This window comes from Athalia rosae, chromosome 1 (genome assembly GCF_917208135.1).
Source record: "Athalia rosae chromosome 1, iyAthRosa1.1, whole genome shotgun sequence".
NCBI lineage: Eukaryota > Metazoa > Arthropoda > Insecta > Hymenoptera > Athaliidae > Athalia > Athalia rosae.
Window position 1 is genome coordinate 5,974,639 of NC_064026.1, and position 25,448 is coordinate 6,000,086.

The window sequence follows — 25,448 nt, forward strand, 5'->3', positions numbered from 1 at the left end:
CGGTGTCCAAGCGTTCTATTTTATAATCAAGCGAATAGCCAGCCCGCTGAATTTTATATTGATAATGAGTGTATCTAAAAATCGTATTGCATCTCGTCACATTGCGATCAGAATCCTGGAATCTGGGTGACAATTGATATACATATGTTTTTATAGTTTATTTGTAAAATCAATGATATACATATTAAGTATTCGATGTGAACGCGCATCCCGTAAAGGTGAATTACAATAGCGGTGAAAAGAAGACATATCTAGCTGTGAATGACACATATCTGTGTTTTAGAAGCTATAAGTATAACGGTGCGTGGCGAACCAGCTATTAGTGTGAAATAAAAAAAAAAAATAAAAAATGGGGAATTTCACTCGAGGAAACACCGTTGGCGTTATTAAGCAGGGTATTTGTACAGGTACATTGAAAAATTCACAATGCGAACGAATATAATCTGAACGGCGCGACGCACAATTCATGTACTTGAGGGGATTTAAACTTGTCATCTTTGGGATATTGATCTTGAATAGTTATCAGAAATACCTAAAATATTCGACCTTGGAACGTGAAAATGTCGAAATCGTTACGCTTCCCTTTTATGTAAGTACCTGGGATTTCATGAATCTGACTAGTTTGAAGCCGTGCAGCTTCTCCTTGACACATAAATCAGATATTCAGCCGCTACCAGCTTAATATGGATCTCAATTCACCATTGGCTGCAAACTTTGTGAAAATTCTTAGAAAAGTAAAGCCGATCAATGGATATTGGAGAACCGAAAGAGAAAAAATAGTATTTTATAAGTCGTTGAAAAAAACCGCGGAAGAAACTCACATCTTACCACGGTGTTCCCGCGGAGCGAACACGTCTTCTGGTGGTACTGCTGCGGGTTGAAAATGAAGTTTCGCAGGTCTGAGGCTTATTGTTAGTGTGGTTCCTGGATTTCGAGAGTTTTTCACTTTGCTGATATTCCTTGGCCTGTATCTATGCCACAAGTATTCGAAGGCGACTACCAAAAACGCTATACATGTCCCAAGAAATATTATCATGAAAACGCCGCCGACGTCATCAATGCCGATACCTGCATTCTGGTCAGGCTGTTTTGGACAAATTTTTCTCGCTGGATTTTCTTGCCACCATTTGGCACTCAATTTTGTCATTGTTAGTTTGGTGTACAACACTGTGAGCCTTTGCGAAACAAAAAGAACGAAGGTTTCAGTTAGTTCCAATCAATATTCGTAATTCATTGTAGTCCTGATTTACAACTCACGCTTTGTCGAACTTGGTTTTGAGCGGGGATCCCTTCTGTAAGGCGATCCCGTATGATTTCCTTGAAAATTCTTTTCCAACGGATATCAGATCGCAGTTCGTCATTACTAAATATCTTACTGAGGTTGCTTCACCGATGTAAGCGAAACCTTCACCGAAACTCTCAGAAGCGCGTACTCTTGCTACAGCTTCGTCCATAGTCTCAGGCATACCCGCCTCTATCATAGTCTGATACAGTTTTATGTATTTATCACTTATCGGGTGATCCCACACGACCAATTTCGATTTTTCTACTTCGGAGAAATTGTTGTTGAGACTCATGTCCTTCCAGATCCTGTTGGTCATTGTCAACAAATGAATAATCAACTTGGCATCACAGAGGAATGTGAATGAATTTACTCACTCGTAGAAACGTCTTTCGATCCCGGCCATCCTGGCAAAATAACGATGAGCATAAGAGTTGTTGAGTGGCGCAAATTGTATTTTGTATTGGTTGCTGAGGTCATCCAACGACTCTATAGAGGTTTCGAGTCTGGAAACTGTGAGGAAAGCAGCGAGATTAGCCGTGTAAGATGCGATTATAATGAAGCCAAAGAGCCACCATGCAACGGCTACCAGACGTCCGGATAAATTTTTTGGCGCTTCTCCGCCGCCTTGAGGAGTAAGAGAAGTCATGCAGAACCATAAGCACTCTTTGAGATTGAATTCTCTCTTTTCTTCGTCGTCTTTGTATTTTTCACGATTATTCTGATAGCTGTAGGGTGACCATCGATCGAATACCCACATGAGAAAACTGGTGAAAAAATATGCCGCGAGGATACAAAACCAAACGTTATATTCCAGGACGGTAAGAAACTTGAGAGAAGAGGTTTGAGAGTCCGGTTTCTTCATGAGTATTGAATGTCCCACTAATTCGTGATATGGGATAGTGAAATCTACGGCGGTCTCTCGTTCAGCCGTAATGAAAATACTACCCAACCCTATGTCGGCACGCTTTTCTTTCAACTCTTTGATCATACCACTCCAATTTCCATCATCATCCATGAACCCATATCGTCCATTTTTCATCTCACGAATCTCGTATTCAAATTTGACTATGCTACGTATTTCTTCTAAAAGGTCGATGCAGTAACCAGACCACGTGTTTGTCTCTGCATCGTACATGACGAAAGGTGCCTGGACAACCGTTACGACTTTGTAGATAGTTTGCGCCGTGTGATTGGCGATTAAATCTTCGGAGATTACCTTATTCGAAAAAGAAATCAAATGAAAATACTCGCTAGTCACACAAAGCAGTATCCAAAAAATGAACAAGGACCGACCTCCAGCTGCCTGTCGATCCCAGCGTCCCATAATCCGACTTTTTCCGTAGAAACGGGATTGCTATTAGCGATGATCACCATGGACATCGTCATTTGGAAGCTGGCGTGATGCTGCCCATTTCTCTCGCCCCATGTGAAATTCGCGTAAATCGGTTGAAATTCGCTACTCGATGTGACGTTTTTCAGGTGGCTGAGAAACGGGATGGACCTGACCGGGGTATTGTTACCGTCGTAGGCGTCGCAGGTCAAGTGATTCGAATCCGCTGGCCAGTGACCAGAGTCGATGGCAGCCCTCATTGCGGTGACGCCGATTCTGGTGAGATCGTAGTAAAACGCGGAAGTGAGAACGGGTTTCATGAGCAGCCCCTTATTTTTCAATTCTCCGAGTGCCTGCTGGTTCGCAGATGGCGAGGGTTTGAGGAAGAGCACCGTGATGTTCATGCAATCGCAATCAGGACTGAAATCTCCGAGAGTCAAACCGTGCCAGGCGAACTTCCGCCCGGTAAAATTGAGTGCTTGCGCTGCATCGAGAGCAGCCCGAAGCGTCTCTGGTCCTCCGAGGACGAAGAAATTTACGATATCCAAATTTCGGAGCTTAGAGAGTTGCTTCGTCATCTGTGAACCCGCTTCTTTTGCTTTTACGATCACGTGCCGAACCGGAACTTTTTGTAGAAGGCTCTTGTATTTGTGATCCATGACGAAGTTGTCGTCGAACAGGATGGCCGCGTTACTCACGTTCATAGTTATCACGAGTTGTCTAATCGCTTCGGGGACCAAATCAGCCGGCGGCATTACTTGAATTAAATAGTTAGCCTGGTTTGCTTTGAAGTTTTTCCATTTTCCAAGGCCGTTCCCGTGACCAAACTGTGCCGAGAGGGTGGGAAGTCCCATAGCTGCGGCGAAAGAATTTACCGTTCGAGAACCCGGTCCAATCATCGTTGTGTCCAGGATTAGATCCGGGATTTTGTTGCTATTTTGACGAACCGCCGTATCCCAGACTCCGCAAATTGAAATCAAAGTACCCTGTGGATCTGATCCATTAATCTGGACTACCGATATATCTCCAATGAAAAGATCCCGCCGTTGTTCCTTGAGTTCCTCTAAAGCGTTCGCCACCGATTTGTTTGCCGAGTCATTCTTCTCGTCGTTTATCACAACTGTACATTCAATAATGTAGAAAAAGCAAAACGATGACGAGTCATATAATTTTCATTTTTGCGAGAAATAATACAGAAAACCTACGTAAATTGAGAGGTCTGGAGGATTTCGAATTTGGCCCCATATCAAATCGTGAATCGTTCGCCTCATTAGCGTGAACAGACCGGAAATGGTAAGCGATGAACGTCAGGTATAATAAGAGTGCCATCGAGAGTCGCCGCATCATTTCGACGCCCGCATAAAGGCCAAAAGAGGCCGTGTTCGGGCAAACAAGAAATGGATATCGTTAACACTTTCGATGAGTATCGAAGATGGACTGTTCATCCCTTGGGTCAGTTCAGGCGTTAACGTTCTGTTTATTCAAATGTTGCCTAGGGGATGACCGAGTGTTTACGACTTTCGCACCCTGTCTATTTACGAAATAATGATTGACACTAGTTATCCATGCTGGAGAGATTCTGACGCGATTCCACGACTTGTTAGTAAACGATTACTATCGGGTTTCCTTCTTCGGAAGCAAACATTTAGTGGTCATTTAGTGGTGTCAAGTGTTTACTTTCCTCAATGCGGTAAAATTTATTGAATTCAGGTCAACATATTCGGAGGAAAATTGTTTAATATAGTCTAATATATAGTTTTGAGTCTACTTGACCTATGTGACGAAGAAAATTACAAATAAAATACACATCGCACAGTTCATGTACTTTGCTTATTACTCGCCCGTTGTACAAGGGTAGTTTTTTCTTCCAATAATCGACCACTCGAATTCAAGAAAAATGATAAGGTAGCGGGTCGTTTCAATTGGGTTGCGACGCTTTGGTACAAGTTTTTCATGCTTTTTGTGTTAATTTAAAAAAATCGGCGCCGACCGAACATTTTGGTAGCAACAAAGTGGTTCGTAAGGACGTCTACGGTCATTTGGCAAACGAGCTTTGATCCCGGAAATTATTAAAAATTCAAATCTCGTTGTATATATAGTTTATTCAAAGACTCAATAATGTACAAGAAACACGCGTAACCCTTACAATAAAATCACGTAATGTAAAGTAGAAAATATTTGTGCATATAGAACACGCGCATCCGTCTATAATTTTCAAGTTGGAAATTATTTTATGGCAGGTGAATTGATGTCGACATTCATACTAACGTAGAAATCGTATGTTGTTAGACTCTACCTTTATCGCGTTTTCCATGAATTTAAAAATTTTCCAAATCTGGGGAAGAGTTCTCAAGTTCTGCAGCTTCTCCTTGACACATAAAACCAAGAACTCATGTGCTGCCAGCTGCTTAGCATGGGTCTCGTGAATTCATTATCGGCTGTAAACTTCGTGGAAATTCATTGAGAAACTAGACCGATCAATGATTGCAAAAAAAATGAATAAAAATCACGCATTGATCGAAACTGCTGGATAAACTTCATTTTAAAACCGTCCGCGAAATTGTGGCGCGGGAAAGGCGTTTCTTGGTGGTGCAACGGCGGGCTGGAGATGAAATCTCACAGGTTTTGTGCTGTGGACAGTTTTTGAATTTGGAACGTTGTTCACGTTGTTCGCTTTCGGTCTGTACCTGTACCACCAGTATTCGAAGGCAAGGGTCATACACGCCAGGCCTATGCCGACAAATATTACTATGAAAACACCGCCGATATTTTGTATGCTGATCCCATCGCTCTGATCGTCCTCCTTGGCGCACGTTTTCTTCAAAGGATTCCTGTTCCACCATTTCTCCTTCAACTTTTCCAATCTTCGTTTGTTAAGTAACGATAGAAGCCTTTGAAAAAAAAAAAAGAAAAAAAATTATAGATTTCAAAATCGATATATTTTCTGTTAATTCCAATTTTGCGATCGCCTACTCACGCGTTGTTGAATTGATCTTTCAGCGGGGATCCTTGCTGCACGGCAATCGCGTATGGTTTTCTCGAAAATTCTTCTCCGACCATTATCAAATCGCAATTAGTCAGCGTCAAGTACCTTATGTCGGTTGCATCGCCGATGAACGCGAAACCTTCACCGGAACTCTTAGAAGCGCGTACTCTCTCGATAGCTTCGCTCATATTTTTAGGAAACTCCGCTTCTTTCATAGCCTGATACATCTTCGTGTATCGATCACTTACCGGGTAATCCCAAACGGCCAATTTCGAACGTTCTACGTCGGAGAGACTGTCGTTCAGACTCATGTCCTTCCAGATGCTACCGATCATCGGAAAAACAAAAAATACGTACAACAAAAGTCGAAGAATGAAAACGAATTGAATTTACTCACTCGTAAAAACGTTTTTCAATTCCGGCCATCCGATCGAAGTAAGTGTGGGCTGAGGACCCGTTAAGTGGGGCGTATTGTATTTTGTATTGTTTGCTAAGATCGTCCAACGACTCAACTGGGGTTTCGAGTCTGGAAACTGTGAGGAAAGCAGCGAGATTAGCCGTGTAGGATGCGATTATAATGAAGCCAAAAAGCCACCATGTAGCGGCTACCAGACGTCCGGATAAATTTTTTGGCGCTTCTCCGCCACCTTGAGGAGTGAGTGAAGTCATGCAGAACCATAAGCACTCTTTGAGATTGAATTCTCTCTTTTCTTCGTCGTCTTTGTACTTTTCACGATTATTCTGATAGCTGTAGGGTGACCACCGATCGAATACCCACATGAGAAAACTGGTGAAAAAATATGCGGCGAGGATGCAAAGCCAAACGTTATTCTCCAGGACAGTGAGAAACTTGAAAAGAGAGGTTTGAGAGTGCGGTTTCTTCATCAGAATTGTGATTCCCACCAAATCATAATATGGGACAGTGAAATCCACTACGCTCTCACGTTCAGCCATGACGGAAAGTGAACTAAGCCCTATGTCGGCACGCTTTTCTTTCAACTCTTTGATCATACCGTTCCAATTCCCATCATCATCCATATTCCCGAATCGCCCATCCTCCGCCTCACGAATCTCGTATTCGAATTTGATTATGCTACGTATTTCTTCTAAAAGGTCGATGCAGTAACCAGACCACGTGTTTGTTTCTGCATCGTACATGACGAAAGGTGCCTGGACGACCGTTACGACTCTGTAGCTAGTTTGCGCCGTGTGATTGGCGATTAAATCTTCGGAGATTACCTTATTCGAAAAAGAAATCAAATGAAAATACTCGCTAGTCACACAAAGCAGTATCCAAAAAATGAACAAGGACCGACCTCCAGCTGCCTGTCGATCCCAGCATCCCATAATCCGACTTCTTCCGTAGAAACTGGATTGCTATTAGCGATGATCACCATGGACATCGTCATTTGGAAGCTGGCGTGATGCTGTCCATTTCTCTCGCCCCATGTGAAATTCGCGTAAATCGGTTGAAATTCGCTACTCGATGTGACGTTTTTCAGGTGACTGAGAAACGGGATGGACCTGACCGGGGTATTGTTACCGTCGTAGGCGTCGCAGGTCAAGTGATTCGAGTCCGCTGGCCAGTGACCAGAGTCGATGGCAGCCCTCATTGCGGTGACGCCGATTCTGGTGAGATCGTAGTAGAACGCGGAAGTGAGAACGGGTTTCATGAGCAGCCCCTTATTTTTCAATTCTCCGAGTGCCTGCTGGTTCGCAGATGGCGAGGGTTTGAGGAAGAGCACCGTGATGTTCATGCAATCGCAGTCAGGACTGAAATCTCCGAGAGTCAAACCGTGCCAGGCGAACTTCCGCCCGGTAAAATTGAGTGCTTGGGCCGCATCGAGAGCGGCGCGAAGCGTCTCTGATCCTCCGAGGACGAAGAAATTTACTATATCCAAATTCCGGAGCCTGGAGAGTTGCTTCGTCATCTGTGAACCCGCTTCTTTCGCTTTGACGATCACGTGCCGAACCGGAACATTTTGTAGAAGGCTCTTGTATTTGTGATCCATGACGAAGTTGTCGTCGAACAGGATGGCCGCGTTACTCACGTTCATAGTTATCACGAGTTGTCTAATCGCTTCGGGGACCAAATCAGCCGGCGGCATTACTTGAATTAAATAGTTAGCCTGCTCCTGTTTGAGGTTTCGCCATTGTCGCAGGTCCCCCTCTTGACCAAACTGCGCCGATAGTGTTGGGAGTCCCAGAGCTGCTGTGAATGAATTCACCGTTTCAGACCCTGCCCCAGTCATCGTCGTGTCCAATATGAGGTCCGGAATTTTGTCGCGATTTTCCTGAACCGCGGGATCCCAAACTGCGCATAGCAAATCCAAGGTTCCTCGCGGATCTGATCTGTTGATTTGCACCACCGATATATCTCCGATGAGAAGATCCCGCCGTTTTTCCTTTAGTTCTTTCAACGCGTTTGTCACCGACTTGTTCGCCGATTCATTCTCCTCGTCATTTATAACAACTATAGGTTCGAAGACATGAAAAGAATTCAAGAAATCGATTAAAATTTATAATCTCCTTAGAGTAGGTGTATAAAATAAAAGTTTCACAAAAAAACAAAAAAAAAAAAAACCCACGCAAGTTGAGGGGTCTGGAGGGTGTCCGACTCTGCGTAACTTCGACATCTGCATCCGTATCCTGAGCACGAACAGAACAGAGTCGATATTCGATGCACAGGATGTATAAGAGTATCGTTAAAAATCGCACAATCATTGCGACTTTTAACGACGGAAGTACGAATGGCCAAAAATGGGAGGTGGCGAATCGAACGGGAAACAACTTTCGTTGACAGTCCAGATGAGAATCGACGATTGACTGTCCATCCTTCTGGTCAGTTCAGCCGTTTATTTGATGTTTGTGCAACCGTTGCCCAGGGGATGACCTAATCAATCGTCAGTGGCCAGGACGACCGTCAAGCTCGCGAACATCGACGTTTTTTTTTCTTTTTTTTTTTCTCTCCACTCTTTCCTCCACCCTTCTTTCCTCTATCTCATCTTTTTTCGTCCTCTTCGCGAAGGTCTGCGCAGCCGATCGCTCGAAGATACGCTACAACTGGACACCGGCCACCCTCCTCATTGTCGGACCCCCGGGCCAGGGTGACACGGCGCTATCGTTCTCGAGATTCTCCTTCGAGGACGGCACCATCATTCTCTTACGATAAATTAGAACGAGGAAATTTTCCAAACACCCGCAGTCAATTTGTCTCCTTTTATTTTCTCTCCTCGCCTCTGAAATTTCCTGCGAAGCGGTAGCTGCGGAGAGCGACTGGTTTTTCGATTCGACATTACGCGTCGTGCGTCGATTATTAATCGGCCAACTATTTTTCTATTTCGGTGTTCGGTATCGTCCACTGCGTATTCAGGTACGATGTGAAAGAGAAATGCCATCGGCGAGCTAGGTATACTAGGTGTACGTATACGGCGGCATTGATCGTGCCTGAAGATAAAAGTAATCAAATAATCGCGTGTAATCCTAACGTGAATTTTAATATGCAATTTCTAATAATATATTAACGAGCTGATACATATTTCAGTGTAGCACGTGTAGTTTAATTAGTTGAGGAATTTGTTTATAAGTCCGTGTATAATCAGAATATATGCAGTGTACGGGCGTTATCGCAATCGTCATGATTTACTCGCGATAATCTGATCCTGAAAATTATTTATTTCCTTATCATTATTTGACTGATAATGACATGTAACGCGTATGTGTACAGCGATAAAACCCGAGGTGTATATGTATATACACACCATCCTAAAAACCTATAAGCCATGTAATATTCATGGCCACGCACACGTATATTTGTACATGACGTTGAACGTATGTGACCCCGCGATTTGCTTGACACGAAAGCGGAAGGGGAGGGGGCGGGGGCGGGGGGTTTTTTTCTTTCTACGTGTTGAACGCGTTATCCGTTTACGGCGCAATGAAACCTCTGCGAATGGCTAGGCATATACGATATACTGCACATAATAAATTCATAACCACAACTGCAGAAGATTACGTATATATAAAGTCGGCGATTTAGCGTCCCTCGGTAAAAGGATTTTAGGTGTGTATAGCGTGAGCAGCGCCTTGCTCACAATTCAAGTTTTCTAGCGTGCAGAGTGTAACTTTATACTCGAAAAGGTGGTACGGTAAAAAGGGGGGGTGGGGTGTATAGCGTGTCGATTGGAGAGATTTGCGGTCAACATTTATCTAAACTTTCGCACACCTCGAACCGTCGGATTTATATACCATGCGGCTGTGTAGTGAGTCTAAATCACCTTAAATTTGAGTACCTCGGTAGAGAATAAAAACCCTAATCTCGAAGCGTGATCGTTGCAGTGTATAACGAGGCCCAACGGTGCCGCTCGAGGGGAGCCATTTTCTATTTTCTTTTCCCGTTGTCTTTTCTCAGTCTTCCGGGTCTCTCGTTTTCTTCTGTGCGCTCGATTTTCCAACTGTTTCACCCCCGTTTCGCGAGGCGAATCTTTTTTCTTCGATCATGCTCCGCATAAATGAGGGATTCGACGATTACGGAACCTCGAGTTACTCCGGATTCGGCTGTATATCCACTTCTGCACGACTAATTCCCGCAACCAACACTACTCTCTATACTCTGCGCAAAGTTTAATTGTACCTTGGTACGATGTACGTTTATGTACATGTAGTATAATACAACAATAGATTGGGGGAGTTACGAAGGGTCTTATTATACGCATTTGTTCTTAGAGTTAAAACGGAGTTGTAGAAACCAGGAGACAGAGAGATAGACAGAGAGAAAGAGAGAGAGACGTGGGGGTTGTGGGAAAATTTATCATTAGGAATTACAGCGCGTACAATTAGAGCAACCCTATAATGTATGTGGATAAGTATACCTATGTACCGATGGAGGAGCCCAGGGGGTTGATTCAAGGCAAGATCAAACGCGGATTAAAATGTCAAAATATATACGTCGTATAATCGCGTCGCGAACTAATTGTAAGACGGCGAGGAGGAACTTTTATAATCCGTTGTCGAAACCGTCCACCCTTATAGCGCGTCTGTAAGAATTAAAATGACTTGTGTTTTTTCATCATTTCATTATTTTTCTTCTTTTTCTTCGACTTGATTTTTTTCTCCACAGTTCAAAGACATCAACTTTGTTTACGTGTAAGTACGCAACTTCTGCGCTCCCCCAATGTACGACCACCGCGAGTATTGTAATTAACTAGACGGCCCATTTTATTTAGCATCGAGTTCTTAACGAAACAACTTTGAAGTTTTTGGCGGAGTAATAAGAAATGTGAAGAGGAATGAAGAATTTTAAGAAAATATTATACATTCAAAACTTCTATACCTACTTATACGAACGCTCTTACATTACGAGGTGTACATACTTGTGTACACATATTTATACCTCCGATGAAAAATTTTTTGAGTGACTTGAAGTGGAATTATGCTCGTACAGACGATGCTGAATTAAAAAGAAACTTTTTCTTCCCTTTTCTACCATAAAATATCTTGACGTTTAAATTTCGTTTTCTTTTCATCCTCAATTATATGCTCACGTCTCTGCATACCTCATTCGTGCGCCAAGAATTATTGTATAATTTTTTACTGTCTTTTTTTATTTTATTTTTTTTCACGACATGGATGTTTAGTGAAACATCTTATTATACGGCGACACGTCGTGTAAGCGACGAAGGATAAAAATAACACTGCAGGTCTCGTAGTGGCGCAAGCGCTTTCTTACCCTTTTTCCCGGTACCCGCGGCCGGTTCAATGCGATGAATCGTGTGTCTTCTCGAATGGAATGAAATGGAATGGAACGGAAGAAAATGGAAAGTTGTATAGAAAATCCGAGGGATGCCAGAGGTATGTGGTAGTAGCTAACGCGTTACACCCACGATGGACGGATGTGTGGAGAAGGCAAGGCCGACCGATTTTGGAATATTTGAATATTTTCCATTCGCGTGCGGCCGTAGGAGCCGGCGGCGAACTGAAATTAGAGGCGCGAATACAATGAACATGGACACCGTTATCTACGGAATGAGACAAATTTTAGTTACCTCAAATCGTGTAGCACGTGACAATTGCGATGTGTGCTATACACGCGCCGTTTCGAAGCAATATATTTAAGTGAACGATGTAAATTGTGGGTAACGCCGGTATTATTTAGGTGCGAAGGTAGCTCTGCAAAATCGGAAGGGGTGGTGGTGGCGGTGGAAGGATGTATCGACCGCTTCGTAGCAGACGACGAACTGAACGCGGATGAAAGGGCAAAAGGACGGGGGGGTTGTGAAAGCCAACGAAAGACGGGGAGGAGGGAAATCGTTGGAGGTCGCCGAAGGAAATTATTAAAAAAAAAAAAAAAAAAAAAAAAAAACTAGAAAAAGACAAAGGAGAGACCAACGACGAGATTGATACGATGTAAAAATCGACAAATAAATCAGAGGATTTTGATTATTACGTTGACATTGCAGGTTTCTCATAATTTTCTGTACAGATATATTTTCAAATACTTGGTGGTACATGTTAATTTCTTTCAAAATTTTTTTCATTCGTCGGCCAACGCTCTAACTGTAATCCCGATATTTCAGATTTTTCGAAATCCCGCGTGCCATCGCGAATCGTGCGCTTTATTTCGTTGTACACCGTTACACGGTCGTCGCAAGCTCGCACAAAAAAACTTCTGTCTCTTCTTCACGCAACGATCTGTCTAACGTTTTACGGCAATGGCGCCCTACCTGCTGTATAAAATTATCACCGTATAATATTTGTGCCATTCCGTTCTCCGCTGTCACATTTACAAGTGACATTATTCTTCAGCCTCGAGAATTGAGTTACGGGATGATTTTTAACGTCCGACTTTTTTTTTCTTCGTCTTCTGGAGTTTCGATAGGACGCCTGCACCCTTGAATATAATCAGTCGATCTTCGTTAGAAGATTCTCCGTACGCTATATTTCCATCGCTTTTTTTCTACTTTTTCATTCCAGACAAAATTCACTACGTGCGAATCGACAGATTGACCGAGACGAAATGTGTATTTTTCCACGCTGCTCGAAGAGATAAAGAAATTTAATTCAAAAGTTATTCTACGCAATAATCCATGGCGATTACGGTTCATCCGCGTCCTCAGAATCTCTGGAGGGTGGAAAGCCGATAAAAAGTTGAACGACCCCGTATACTCGTAAGCTAACCGTTCGACATTAGTTCTAGTTCTAGGAGCATCAATTTTGGGAAAATTTTGAGCGGTAAATCATTGATCTGCTATGTATAGGTAGGTAGATAAATGTGGCTAACAAGAACGGGTGCAGGTCTTACACAGCGGGGGCGAAACTAATTCCGCAAGCACTTCCGGAATTTCGACATTGAAGCCGGTCGTTTCTTCGTCTTCTCAAGGTAATTTGTTATATATTTTTTCATACTATTATTTCTATTTGAACCTAACTAGATATTACTATCATACGATATACGACGTTGCACTTCGATAAAATCAAACTATGTCCTTCGCTAAAATTTTCCTAATTTTCAGTTAAATTTCTGAATTTTTTTACTGTACTTAAAACATGGCTGATATCGTTCGCGATTTACCGCACAAATATGTAGACGGTAATATCAATTCTCGAAAACAAATACGTAATAATACGCTGTGAAATTGGAGACATGTAATTTTCAGCTTATTTATTCCTTTCTTAATTATTTTTTCATCAATTTTTTTATTTTATTTATTTTCTTTTATTTCATTTTTTTTTGGACCACTCCGTAAGTGCTTATACAATTATAATTCAATGAATTAATTACTATTTTGTTTAGTTATCAATTCTTTTTTGGTTTTTTGTTGTTGTTGTTGTTTTTTTTTTTTTTTTTTAATCTTTTGTTGCCACAACTCTTTTCTCAACATAATTCATTCATTCTGCACTTAATATTGTACGTATATAGCATACGTGTACATACGTATGTATTTATGTACGACATGCATCGCACTCTCATTGAATGTATATGTACGCTTACATAATGTATGTAGGGTTTATATGTCTGTATGTAAATGTATGTATGTATGTATGTATATATGTATGTATGTACATGTAATACAGTATATATATTGTATATAATTCATTCAAACGACAGGCTCCCATTACGCTTGTCTGCTGCTTAAACAATCAACGATTGGTATACCTATGTAGGTATATGGCGACGATATACCTAAAAATATATATCCATGTATATATGCATACGATGTATAACAATACACCATATACGTATACACACATATGCATATAATGACTTAATCAATTTACAACCTATTCAATTGATGTCTCAATTATTCAGAATGTCGTGTTATATATAATTCATTATTACATTATTCGTTCGTTACACAAACAGACGCAGCTCGTGTATTGCTATACTTGTAAATCACAACCAATAGAGTATTGAGTTTTTTTTTTTTTTTGGTTTTTTTTTCGGAATTGCCTTCCATTCAATTTTTCTTTTTATTTTAATTTTTTTTTTCTTTTTTCTTTTTAAATTTTTTTCATTCGGGCTTTTATCAATTAATTAATATACATAGGCACATATATGTATGCATGTATATACGCTCGACATATAATACATATACGTGCATGTATAATTTATTTTAATGTATATAATATCGTAACTATAATATCTATGTAATATTTATATAATATATATTTGCGTTTTAAATGCAATTCATTTTAACGTTATTCGAGACTGGCTAAAAACTTTTGAATTTATTGCACTGCGGGTGATTATGTAATAACAACGTCGACGTAATTATGTTTTTAATTGAAATCGATTATGTACGCAAGTCGGGAATAATTCAATTCAATTAACAATAAGTTAAGGTGTTGGTGTAGCAGGGTAATTCCGGGGGAGGATGGCCAACGACCAAAATTCGACCATGAGAGTTGAAATATTGAGCAAATTTTGGCTCTCTTACGCAAGGTTATTCGAAGAGCTATGATCACTCGTTAAAAGGGATTTTCATAAAATTAAATTTTCACGGTTGGCCATCCTCTCCGTATAATCGACTTACGTATTGATAAGTAAATGTATTAATGAGGAGGTTAAATTATTATTGATTGTCTGTTGTCTTGTTTTTTTATTACATTTGATTTTTTGTCTCATCGAAAATGATCGTGAAATTAATCGGCGGGTTCCGATAATTGAGCTTTTTTACTTTTTATTTCAAATTTTTCTATTCATTTTTATTCGTTTCTCGTGCGGATATAATATTTTTCACTCACGAATATAGAAAGCGATTGATTCTACAAAAGTTTTATCGGTTTCCGTTTTAGAAACGGAATTGAAATAAATATCGCGCAACTCTCGATACAATGATTATTGCAATTTGTACAAGTATAAATATTACAACTAATACACTTATAACAATATAATATATTTTCTCTATAAGGTGAACACATATTTTCATAACCCCGCGTAAAAAAGAATCCCTGTTATGTATATTGCGTTACAACATCTCTCCTTTCCCTCTTTCTTTCACTTTCTTCTACTTTTTCCCAAATATCACCCCAGTGAATTACACCGCGATTTATTTTTTATATTTTTTTTTTCTTCTCTCTTTCTCGTCGGTCAAGATTTTTGTTAACGTCCTGAACACCCGGACGAAGGGAATTGGGATCCTGCGGAACAATTCTCGCCTATAGAAAGTGACAGTTTATGTACCATAATATAAACGGACGTTATATTTTATACTACTTTAGTATTTTACGCGGAGTGGTTTTCCTTTCACTTCGTAACCCAAGAAAGCCTTTGTCTATTTCTTTGTACGACCCTCTGCGCTGCGTCATTCGTTTCTCACCCCTCTGCACTTCTTTCAAATCTTGAGTAAACCTCTTTCGTTTTTAACCCTAACACATGCGACCGTAGAAAAATCTGCACCGCTTTCACCTGTTCCCATTCTTACGTTCTCTGGTTTTTTTGGTTTTTTTTTTCTTCATTATGTATTAACGCGAGTTGATTTTTGTTCAAAAATTTTAGCTAATCTCGAATATATAAACGATTTTATGATAATACGATTTGCTCTCTTCTTCTTTTTCTCTCTTATTTTTCTTCTTTCTTATAACGCACATGGACAGACTTCACATCTTCAATTACATATGTAAAACTTCTATGCGTCAATGCGAATAATAATAATAATAATAATAATAATAAATTATTTATATATACCTATATTACATAAATATGTATATATAATAACGTTTTTTCTTTGATTCATTAATTTTTTTTTTTTGTTTTTTTTTTTGTATTATAATAATGTTATTTTTCATCTAGTTTTGTGTTTGTTAATGATAAATTAAATCTTGTGTCATTCGAAGCGCGGCTAAGAATGTTTTCACAACCTTATCACAACCTTATTAAGAGTGTCTCCTGCAGACGAAGATTGCCGAGGCAATCGACGTGTTCGATTGGTATTTTTTTTTTTTTTTTTTTTTTCATTTGTCTCTTTCTTCTTTTTGGCGGACGACGCGTTAATAATATTATTAATTATATTAATCGCGTGTCCGCTAGTTTACAATTATTTATATATATGTATATATATATATAATAGAACGCCTAACTTCTTATTGTGTATAATATATTTATATTTATTTATATATATGTATTTATTTATTCATTTAGTTCCGGCACGTGAATATTATCTATTTATGCATACCGAATCACAACCTTAATACTTGTAATAATTAATTTTATATTAATCAAAGGTACAGTTTAGTAATATATAACTAGGTTTAAGAAAATGTATTATAATTGTATTTTGTTGTTTCGTTCTGTTTTTTTGTTTGTTTGCTTTGATTTTTTTTTTTTTTCTTCTCGTTCTTTTTTATCATGGCATGTAACGTACGGTAGGTACAGCTAGTATACGTATTTGCATGCGACGTCGTGCGTTTTCGCGAACCCGAAATTTGGAAATGAATAAATAAAATAAAAAGAAATCGTCTTCGTCATCGTATCATGGTAGGCTACACGTGAGTCTAATCATGGCGTTATAAATTAACCATGCCGTGGGAGCTCGTTATAAAATTGCACCATGTATATTGTGTACATATATGTATGTATAGTATGTATCTAGTTATGTAGGGTACGTGTAAAATATATTTTATTACACGAACCTGCAACGCTCAGCAAACGAACCATGTACAGTAGAAATCTTCGTCTAGGGAAATTCGAGCCCCGCGAGCAACCAACTTTTTATCTATTTATCAATTTTCATCCCCGTACTGCAGCGGAATTATATAAATGTAAAATATATATGTATAGGTATATAGGGTAGAGAATTATACCGCGGTATGTAGCTGCTCGGTGGTGCTGTATTCCTGGGAAAGTTAAGACCGAGGTGAAAATTTAAATTCTGCACCGCGAGATCATTTTCCAGTTTTTTCGTTAGTTTTTTTTCTGCGCCAAAGAATAACGAAAATTTCAAAGACCGAAAACAAGGATGATGTTTTTTTCCGCGAATATAACGAACCGGATATTATACGTAGAGCACATCAGAAATAAAATTGGATAAACCCGATCGGGTTTTACTCTCGAAAATAAGAAACTACATATGGAGAAGAAGAGGTAACTTGCATTTTCATGGATTTTCTCAACACCGGAAATTGTATCTTGATTGAAAAGGTTTACGGGGATGCGAGCGGGGTATAAGTTCGGTCCTAAGAGTCGCGTTGCGGAGGGGGATGAAGGAAAAGAAAGCGTAAAAACGACAAAAAAAAGTATCCCGCAGTAACCGTATTCTATAGTTTTACGGCTCTTCTCTTCCAACACATTTCCGAAGTAAAGGGGGGAAAGAATAATAAATATAAACACGCATCAACAACGTCGACGAGCGAACCACCTTTCGGGAAATGACGTCGACTATACGGTATATATCCATACGTGCACGCGTATAAGTATACATATGTATACGTGAGCTTACTCTATGATAAATTAAGACGATATCCGTTGGAGGAAAAACGCCGCGCGAATTATATCTGACGCGGTGACAGTCTATATTCCGCGGTGAATATACATGTACGTACCTATATGAACGGCGTGCAGCGTCGTCTCCCGTTTATTAGACGAGGAAAACGAAACGTTGTATGTCGTACCACATACCTTTAATTACGCGATAGTGCAACGTGCGGACGTCTCAGCGAATGTGCAATAGCCGTCTGAACGCCCTCCGGTAGTCGAGATTGAATATCGTGTATATGAGGGGGTTGAGAGCGCTGTTAATGTAGCCGAGCCAAGTAATGAAGTATACCATTCTTTCGGTGGGGCAGCACCCCGGGCAAAAGGGTACGATAACGTACATCAGAAAGAACGGAAGCCAACATACGACGAACACACCCATGATAACACCGAGAGTTCTCGCTGCTCGACGTTCCTTCGACAACGAAATCCTCTGACGTTCCTCTATGAACTGGTAGACGGTAGTGGAGGTGGCTATCGCCGTCGTCGTCGAAGTCGCCAGATGCGAAGTACCGGTTATGGCGCCCCCCAACGTGACCGTCATCGTCGTCGGTCCGTCCTCGATGAGGGATGGTTTGGCGTGCGAACGGGGCGTCGATCTCTCGTTATGATTGGTCTCGGAACTGACGGACTCCTCGGGGTCGTCGTCGGTCCCCCTGTGCCTCGTCGAAGCGACCGCCCCGAGACGACTCTGTCTCGCTCTTTCCCTGAGCCGTTTTCTCGTGGCGAGAAATATCTCGAGGTAGACGAGGCTCATCAGAAGCAGGGGTAGAAAAAAGGACCCGAGGGACGAATAGATAACGTAGCCCTGACGACGTGTAAGTTGGCAAGGTGTGCCCGGATCCAGTTCCTCCGGCCAATCGTTCCATCCGGCCAGAGGTGGCGAACTTATGGCGCCTGAGAATATCCAGACGAAAGCTATCGTGCCCAGAACACGTTTCAGGGTGCGCTTTTGAGCGTAGTTTATCGGATCGGTTATGGCCCAGTAACGGTCAAGCGCGATAGCGCATAGATTCAGTATACTCGCCGTGCAACACAACACGTCGCAGGTGAGCCACAACTTGCACAGGTGGATGCCGAATATCCATTTGCCGAGCAGTAGGTAGGCGACGTTGAATGGCATCACCAGTAGCGCTACGGCTAGATCGGCTACCGCGAGTGAGACGATGAAAAAATTCTGAACTATGCGCAACGGTCTGTAGGTGAAAACGCTCAGTATAACCAGTGCGTTACCGAGGACCGTCGCCAGCACCAGAAAACCCAAGGTCACCGATGCCGCTGCCGCTTCCCAAGGGGGCAAAGGTACTCCAGATTCCGTTTCTTCCGGACAAGTACCCTCGTAATCGTTCCCCAGGGGCCGCCCGGGTCCCCCGTCTTCGCTCGCGTTCATCCCTTCCGCGCTACAGCCTCCTGAAATTATTGATAAGAAGAGCTCTTCAACAAACGATAAGGCGAGACACTCGGCAATGTTTTGCAAACCCGCTTCGAATTGCACGAACAAGGTGAACCGTTGCAGCGTTGAGAAAATTCGCGTCGCCTTATAGTGTGAAATTTTCACAGCGATATGTTAAACGTGTCTTATTCGTTTTTCCAAAGCGTAAAGAGCGAGTGATAGAGAGAGAGAGAGAGGAGCATGGGGGGTAGGGAAGGAAGAATGAAGAAGGAAGTAAATTGCCCTTGACTCGGAGACACGTGAGGGAATAAGAAATACTGACAATATATATAAAGCTTTGCGAATTCCCTCTTGTGCCCGGTTCCTTTTAAGCACGAAGCTTTTTCGTCTCGTTAGACTTTAATATACACCCAGAGAAAACTACCCCGTGTACATGCACCCGACGCGCTGCGGACGACACATGGAACTGTGTGAGAAACACACTCGCAAATGCACATCGAAATATATTCTGGGTTACAAATTTTCACTTCCCTCGCACGTAGGGTAGAGAGAGAGAGAGAGAGAGAGAGAGAGAGAGAAAGACGTATGCTATAAACGTATGGAGACATTCGTATAAAAAAAAGAAGAAAAAGTAAAAGAAAAATCTGGGATAAGAAAAATTGATTTTTGATTTCAAATGACAATCCGCATTGTCCTCCGCAGCTGGTACAAAAATCTATATACTCATCTTTTATCTGCAGGGTGAAAATTAATGTACGGTATATAGCGGCGTTATTTGTGTCAGCTGGGGCACAAAGGTATATTATATGTATACGTATAACATATATTTATGTACAACGCATCCGATTGTCCTATATAACTTGAAACTACGCGAAAAACCTATGAAAATATGTTAGAACGTAAAAATACCAATATTAAGAATACGTTGGTCCGGTCAAAGATTCAAAGTTTATATGTATACCGAGGGGTACCTTACACATCGGGGTTGGGTTAAAATTGAAATCAGCTCTTCGGCTCGATCATAATTCGATCAGCATGTATAATTGAGAGTACAAAGATTGTAGAGGTGTACGTGCGTGAAGAGATACCTCATCTCTCCGTCTGTCTTCCTCTTATCTTTATCCCAATTTCCCCCTTTCTCCCTCCCTCTCTCTCTCTTTCCTCCGCCAAAAATTATACACCACGGGCGCATCCACCCCTCTGATATTATTATAATTATGCATAATTACGGTATATAAAAACGGGGAGATTACTCGACCCTTGAAATTTCTTATTTTTATCTCTACAATGGACCGCGCTGGACGCTAACCGCATTGTTTAAAAACAGAAGAAAAAAAATAGGGACCGTTCGTTCGTATATTACATGGTATACCTACGGCAAACGGTAACAATTTTTACCACCCTCATCCCCAGCTCGGGTTATTGAATTTATATACACTATTTTATATCTGTACATACATCATGTATCTAGGTGGGTATATATAATATATACCATCCCTCGCGGTTAGTTTTTGCCTCTAATTTTTTTTGTTTCCACCCTTTTTTGCTTTTTTGCCACAGATTTTTTTTTTTTTTTTTTTATTCTACGTCTGTTCGGTTCACGCTTCTCATCGCTCATATACCCCGCGTCCCAGCGTTTACATCGCAACGGCAGGCAACCCGAGATACTGCGATTTAAACGCTGGGACACCCGGTATACGTTGGAAGAAGGAAAAAGGAAAAAAGGCAGAAAAACCGCGCTTTTCACCCACATTCGCTCTCCGGGCCGAGGTGAATATGAATCGTAACCACAAATGAAGTTTTTTTTTTTTTTTCTTTCTTTTTTTCTCCGATTTCTCTCTCCCTCGCTTTTTTCCAGTTCAAATTTCTATTCAGAAAAATTCTCAATTATGCACGTACGCCGTGTTCTACGACGCGATGCAGTTGAGTAAGTTATATATGAAATCTATACGGCCGTGATTAAAATGCCGTCGCTCTTCCTAATGCGGTAAAAATTAATCGGTTTCGTTTTAGATCCGAACAGAAAAAAAAAAAAAATACTCCGCGTTCGCTTTTTTCGCTGAATTTTTCAACGGATCAGCGTTGGTACAATCGCTGAATTCGCAGACTGAATACAAATTGGATAAATCATAGAATGTTTCTGAAATATCAAAAAAATCTCCTCCCCCGATTTGGACGTTCTCCGAACAACCCCCGAAAAAATAAATCACGTAGCGAAGTAACGTTGGTAAAAATAGAGATGAGAAAAATTTATGAAATCACGCAAAAAAATTTCATAAAGAATATTAAGCGCGCGGTTGTTGTTGTTGTTTCTTTTTTTTTTCGATCCGAAATATGAAAGGGGGTTGTTGAACGTTACGTGTTTTTGAAATCGGGAGGGCCGAAAATTATAACCGAATTTTCGGGGTAAACGACAAGAATAAATAATTCCTGGGTGATAAAATTATAATAAAATGCACATAAAAATATATCGCCCGAGAATTGAATTACAAAGCACATGAAAAATTATATGGCACATACATATTTACGTGGGGGTGGGTAATTTTTTTTTTTTTTTTTTTTTTTGCCATACATTCTTCACGTTTACGTTATACATTACGAGGTATACATAAACGAGTCTTCCGAAGCTGTTGCAGCACAGAAGCTTGGAACGGTCCACGTATAATACCCCCACCGTGGTTGTATAACCAGCGCGCAGCATCCGTCACCGGATCTTTGGAAATTCGATAGAATTTTTCACACACGAATTTTAGACAGACGTTATATACGGAAAATCCATGCGAGCAGCGAACGCGGAGATACGTCGGTGACGGCGGGATCGATTAAATCTGCGATTGTCGTCGTGAATGATATCGACGATCGCGAAACGAGGACGTCGATGCGAACGAAACGAATGAATAAATAAACAACTACTCATGGAACGATGAAAATTTAGGGGTGCAAACCGCGCGCCTCGAATTCACGTACAACGTTACCCACGTAACGACGTCTGGACGATCACCGGGCGCGCGTTGAGCGCGTAAATTTTTTCCTCTCTCATCTCGCTTTTCCATGTCGCAACAGAGTGTATATACTATATTGTTATTTGTACCTTAGATCTGTTCTGCGGTAGCACAGGGCGCGGCGACATGCTACCGTCCCAGCGCCGTCCGACGAGCACTGAACAACCACCACCACCAATTATGCGCCAGCCCGGATGCGTTGACGTCAAAGAGACGCGTCGTCGAGAACCCGAGAGTCCGCAAACCCCCGCGAGTTCGAAAATGCAACGCGCAGACGCCATCTTCCAACCCCCGTACTATCGTACGAGGGGGGGCATTCCGCGTCGACTAGATCAACTTCTTAACGTCGCTGCTTGTTGTTCTTTCTCAATTTCGCGAGGCGATGATGGCACTTTGGAAATGGTCGATTGTTCCCCTTCCCCCCTCTCCCCCCCCCGCTCGTTCGAAATCCGCAACGGACGTTAATGGGCCACCTGGAAGACGGAATGCTTCGTAAACAAAAACTTGCGCCTGGGGTTTGGTAAAAATTCGCCCAAAGCTCTCCCGAGAAATAGGGGGGAGGGGGTGAAAATGTTTCGTTCGAGTAATCGGGATACATCGTCGTCGTTCCGACGAAGAGAAATGAAAAAATTTACTTATCAAACTTTCGGCAGACTGGGGGGTGGGTTTTTTTGTTTCCGCCAAAAATCGATTCCGCACGGCGTAGCTTTTCAGATACCGCGTCCTCGGTATGCGGAAACTGAGACGGAAACACCGGTCAGTTTATTGTAACGCGAAATATAGTTACACGTACTACGTCGGACTTCCAAGATTACAAATATATGGAGAATACGTACCAGCCGGAGCTGCAAAACCAGCGATAAAGGAAATGAGATGAGGGCGATTCAACGTATACGTATACATACGTTTGTCGCCGCGATATGGAAACGGATTTATATATACGTATATCACATCCACGTACCGCGATACCGGCGGCCGAAATATTACGTACATTAACGTTCATGGCGTATATATAATTGTAGCTCGATGTACAAGCATATACGTATATAATTAGACGGAATGTACGTACGTACGTGTCCACGAAATGAGGTCAGCGAACTCGTATATCTGAGGAATAATTTCCTCTCTTTTTATTACTTTAATCTTCCGTCCGATTCATCTTAATCGCAATTATTGACAAGTCTATAATTTATAAATAAAACGCTTACGCCGGGCTAAAAATAATCACCGCGCTCAACGGTTGGGCTGCTTTCTTTCTCTCTGCGTAGCAAGGGATGCAAAAATTATGAGGTTTCCGCAGCTTCGTGCAGTTCGGTAGTATTCTGCCTGCCCAATTTCGCGAGATGAGTAGAATATTATATACATTTGCACTCGGCACCTGTGCATACCTCCGTAACTTCGTAATCGAGTGTTGGTTTTATACGAGGGATGATGCAAGTTGAACCGTGTAAACAATACGTTGTTTAATTCTCACTCGGCAAATAACTGCAGTTACATTTACAGCCGCCGTTATGATAATAACGAGAATAAAAGTATAGTCCCGAGGCTGAGATTTGCGTCGGGATTGAGGAAAATAAGAGTGAAAAGAATAGTGAATGAAGAGAAAAGAGATTAAATAAAAATATCGCATAATGGTGGCTTCTCAAGCTTCCGCATAAACGTGATGCGGGCGATGTTATTATTGCACTCCTATAAATATAATATTATATTCATTATAACTTGAGAGTTGCAGTTTACAACATTATAGTATATATTCTTGTCGTATATTGTGTATGAGATACTTTTTTCAAAAAAATAAATTTTATCAATTTATTGGCATATAAGAGATGCAAATAAATTAACTTTATATCTAAATCCCGTATCGCAAGTCACCCTGACGTATACGTATAGACGTGCACGTGCGGTATAAACCGCCTTCCGGATTTTCTCTTATAGCTCACGACGCCCGTAAATGTTTATCAAAAATTCAGCGAAATATACATCTGCACTTCGCGGTTTTACGGACAACAAGGTGGAAAATGAAAAGGAAGGTAAGAACAAAAAATAGGATGAAATAAAATCAGACAAAATATACGTATAAAAAGATTTAGAGCTCGGCAAAATAATTCCATCGCTCGCGGTTCGTCTTGCAGTTTGAAAAGATTACATCCTCCTCCGCTCATAGGTATACATATTCTTCATATATTTTACGTAGACACTTTTCCATCAGATGTCGAGATAATCTTCGATAGGGAATACATCCAGCTGTTATATCCCCCGCACATGGACTCGCTGTGCAAAATCTCATATAGTGTATATAGGTATACACACGCTCGGTATAATTGTCAAATGTTGAGTATTGATTGATTCCCTATACTGCAACGATATTATTATACTTGCAATAACCGTACATCGATCGTCGATTCCTCCCTCGTGTGTACGTATACGTTTACAATGGGAGGATAGCGGTAACGGTCGGTGCACTGTGGTGTTAGTAATTGAAATTATTTCGGTCAAATTAGCACAAATATACATGTATATGCGATTTATCTAATAAGGTCGTCCGAAAGGCACTCAACCGATACTCGTATATTTTCTACGTACACCTCTACGTGACGACGTATTTTCCCCGATCAATCGGTCCGATCGATCGATCGAGACAAAATAAATAAATAAAATACTTTACAATTACAAGAAAAGAATGGAAATTGTTTGTCCGGAAAAAACGTGGTTCCCGGACCGCTTCGTAATTAATTTCATTTGAATCATCAACTTTTTCATCAAATGCGTACGCGCCGAAAGCTTCTCGAAGATTAGGGTCCGGAGGAATTTCTAGCGCCGACGAAAAGTAAAGAGAAAAAAAGAAAACAACGACCGGCCCAATTATTCAAAGGTTCAATCGAACACGGAAATTCTGTTTCACTCGGTAATACACATTTTGAGGCTGATACGAGATGTGTGATACGTGACATGTGGCCGGAATGACGCATAGTATTTAATACTAATTATATATCACGTTCATGGACACGTGATCGAAATCTGAAACGAAAAGAGACACGTTTCGCATGTACCCGGGAGTCGGTCGCGAGCGCGGGCCCCATGAAAAAAATTTTTAATCGACACGCATCGATCTCGTTCGATCCTCTTTGCGCCCGATCTAATCGTTGTATCATCGTTATGCGTTTGAACTTACGTTTAAATGTACATACGTAGGAAAGTTTTCCTCGGAATATTTTACACGCCAAGAATTGACCCACTCGTACTCGTGTGCGTGGATCGGGAATACGTGGTGCGTAATGGCCGCGTGCGTGGGAAATATCTTATTGTTGGTTGTTACATTGGGCTGTTTACAATTGACAATTTTGAGAAGTGCGTCGTTTGCAGTGCACACCCGCGTTGGTCGACAGATAAGACGCGACGCGCCTTGCCTAGGTCTATTTCGCCGAGGTCGAAGTTCGCAGTCCCCTCACGACTCGGGGAGTCCGGGGACCTTGCGTGCCCT

At 41.3% G+C, this 25,448-nt stretch overlaps 3 protein-coding genes across 4 annotated transcripts; all 3 read right to left on the reverse strand.

The window, feature by feature from the left end:
* Nucleotides 1-5: 5 nt before the first annotated feature.
* LOC105687946 (ionotropic receptor 25a-like) lies at nucleotides 6-4,565 on the reverse strand. Its single transcript, XM_020853584.2, has 5 exons — nucleotides 3,821-4,565; nucleotides 2,579-3,735; nucleotides 1,660-2,501; nucleotides 1,258-1,590; nucleotides 6-1,175 (listed from the first exon to the last, which is right to left on the reverse strand). Exons 1-5 carry the CDS (start codon nucleotides 3,960-3,962, stop codon nucleotides 818-820), a joined length of 2,832 nt encoding a protein of 943 aa, XP_020709243.2. The 5' UTR covers nucleotides 3,963-4,565; the 3' UTR covers nucleotides 6-817.
* A 134-nt stretch (nucleotides 4,566-4,699) lies between these two features.
* LOC105688107 (ionotropic receptor 25a-like) lies at nucleotides 4,700-9,086 on the reverse strand. The gene is made up of 5 exons (XM_012404164.3): nucleotides 8,190-9,086; nucleotides 6,918-8,074; nucleotides 5,999-6,840; nucleotides 5,593-5,925; nucleotides 4,700-5,506 (listed from the first exon to the last, which is right to left on the reverse strand). The coding sequence occupies exons 1-5, from the start codon at nucleotides 8,323-8,325 to the stop codon at nucleotides 5,158-5,160; spliced, it is 2,817 nt and encodes a 938-aa protein (XP_012259587.2). The 5' UTR covers nucleotides 8,326-9,086; the 3' UTR covers nucleotides 4,700-5,157.
* A 5,973-nt stretch (nucleotides 9,087-15,059) lies between these two features.
* Nucleotides 15,060-25,291, reverse strand: LOC105687957 (tyramine receptor 1). 2 transcript variants are annotated; one of them, XM_048656013.1, is made up of 3 exons: nucleotides 23,176-25,291; nucleotides 22,057-22,440; nucleotides 15,060-18,982 (listed from the first exon to the last, which is right to left on the reverse strand). In XM_048656013.1, exon 3 carries the CDS (start codon nucleotides 18,960-18,962, stop codon nucleotides 17,751-17,753), a length of 1,212 nt encoding a protein of 403 aa, XP_048511970.1. In that variant the 5' UTR covers nucleotides 18,963-18,982; nucleotides 22,057-22,440; nucleotides 23,176-25,291; the 3' UTR covers nucleotides 15,060-17,750. The 2 variants fall into 2 exon arrangements, with proteins under 2 accessions (XP_048511970.1, XP_048511964.1); XM_048656007.1 differs by having other exon boundaries at nucleotides 22,057-22,706; nucleotides 22,804-25,291.
* Nucleotides 25,292-25,448: the final 157 nt, after the last annotated feature.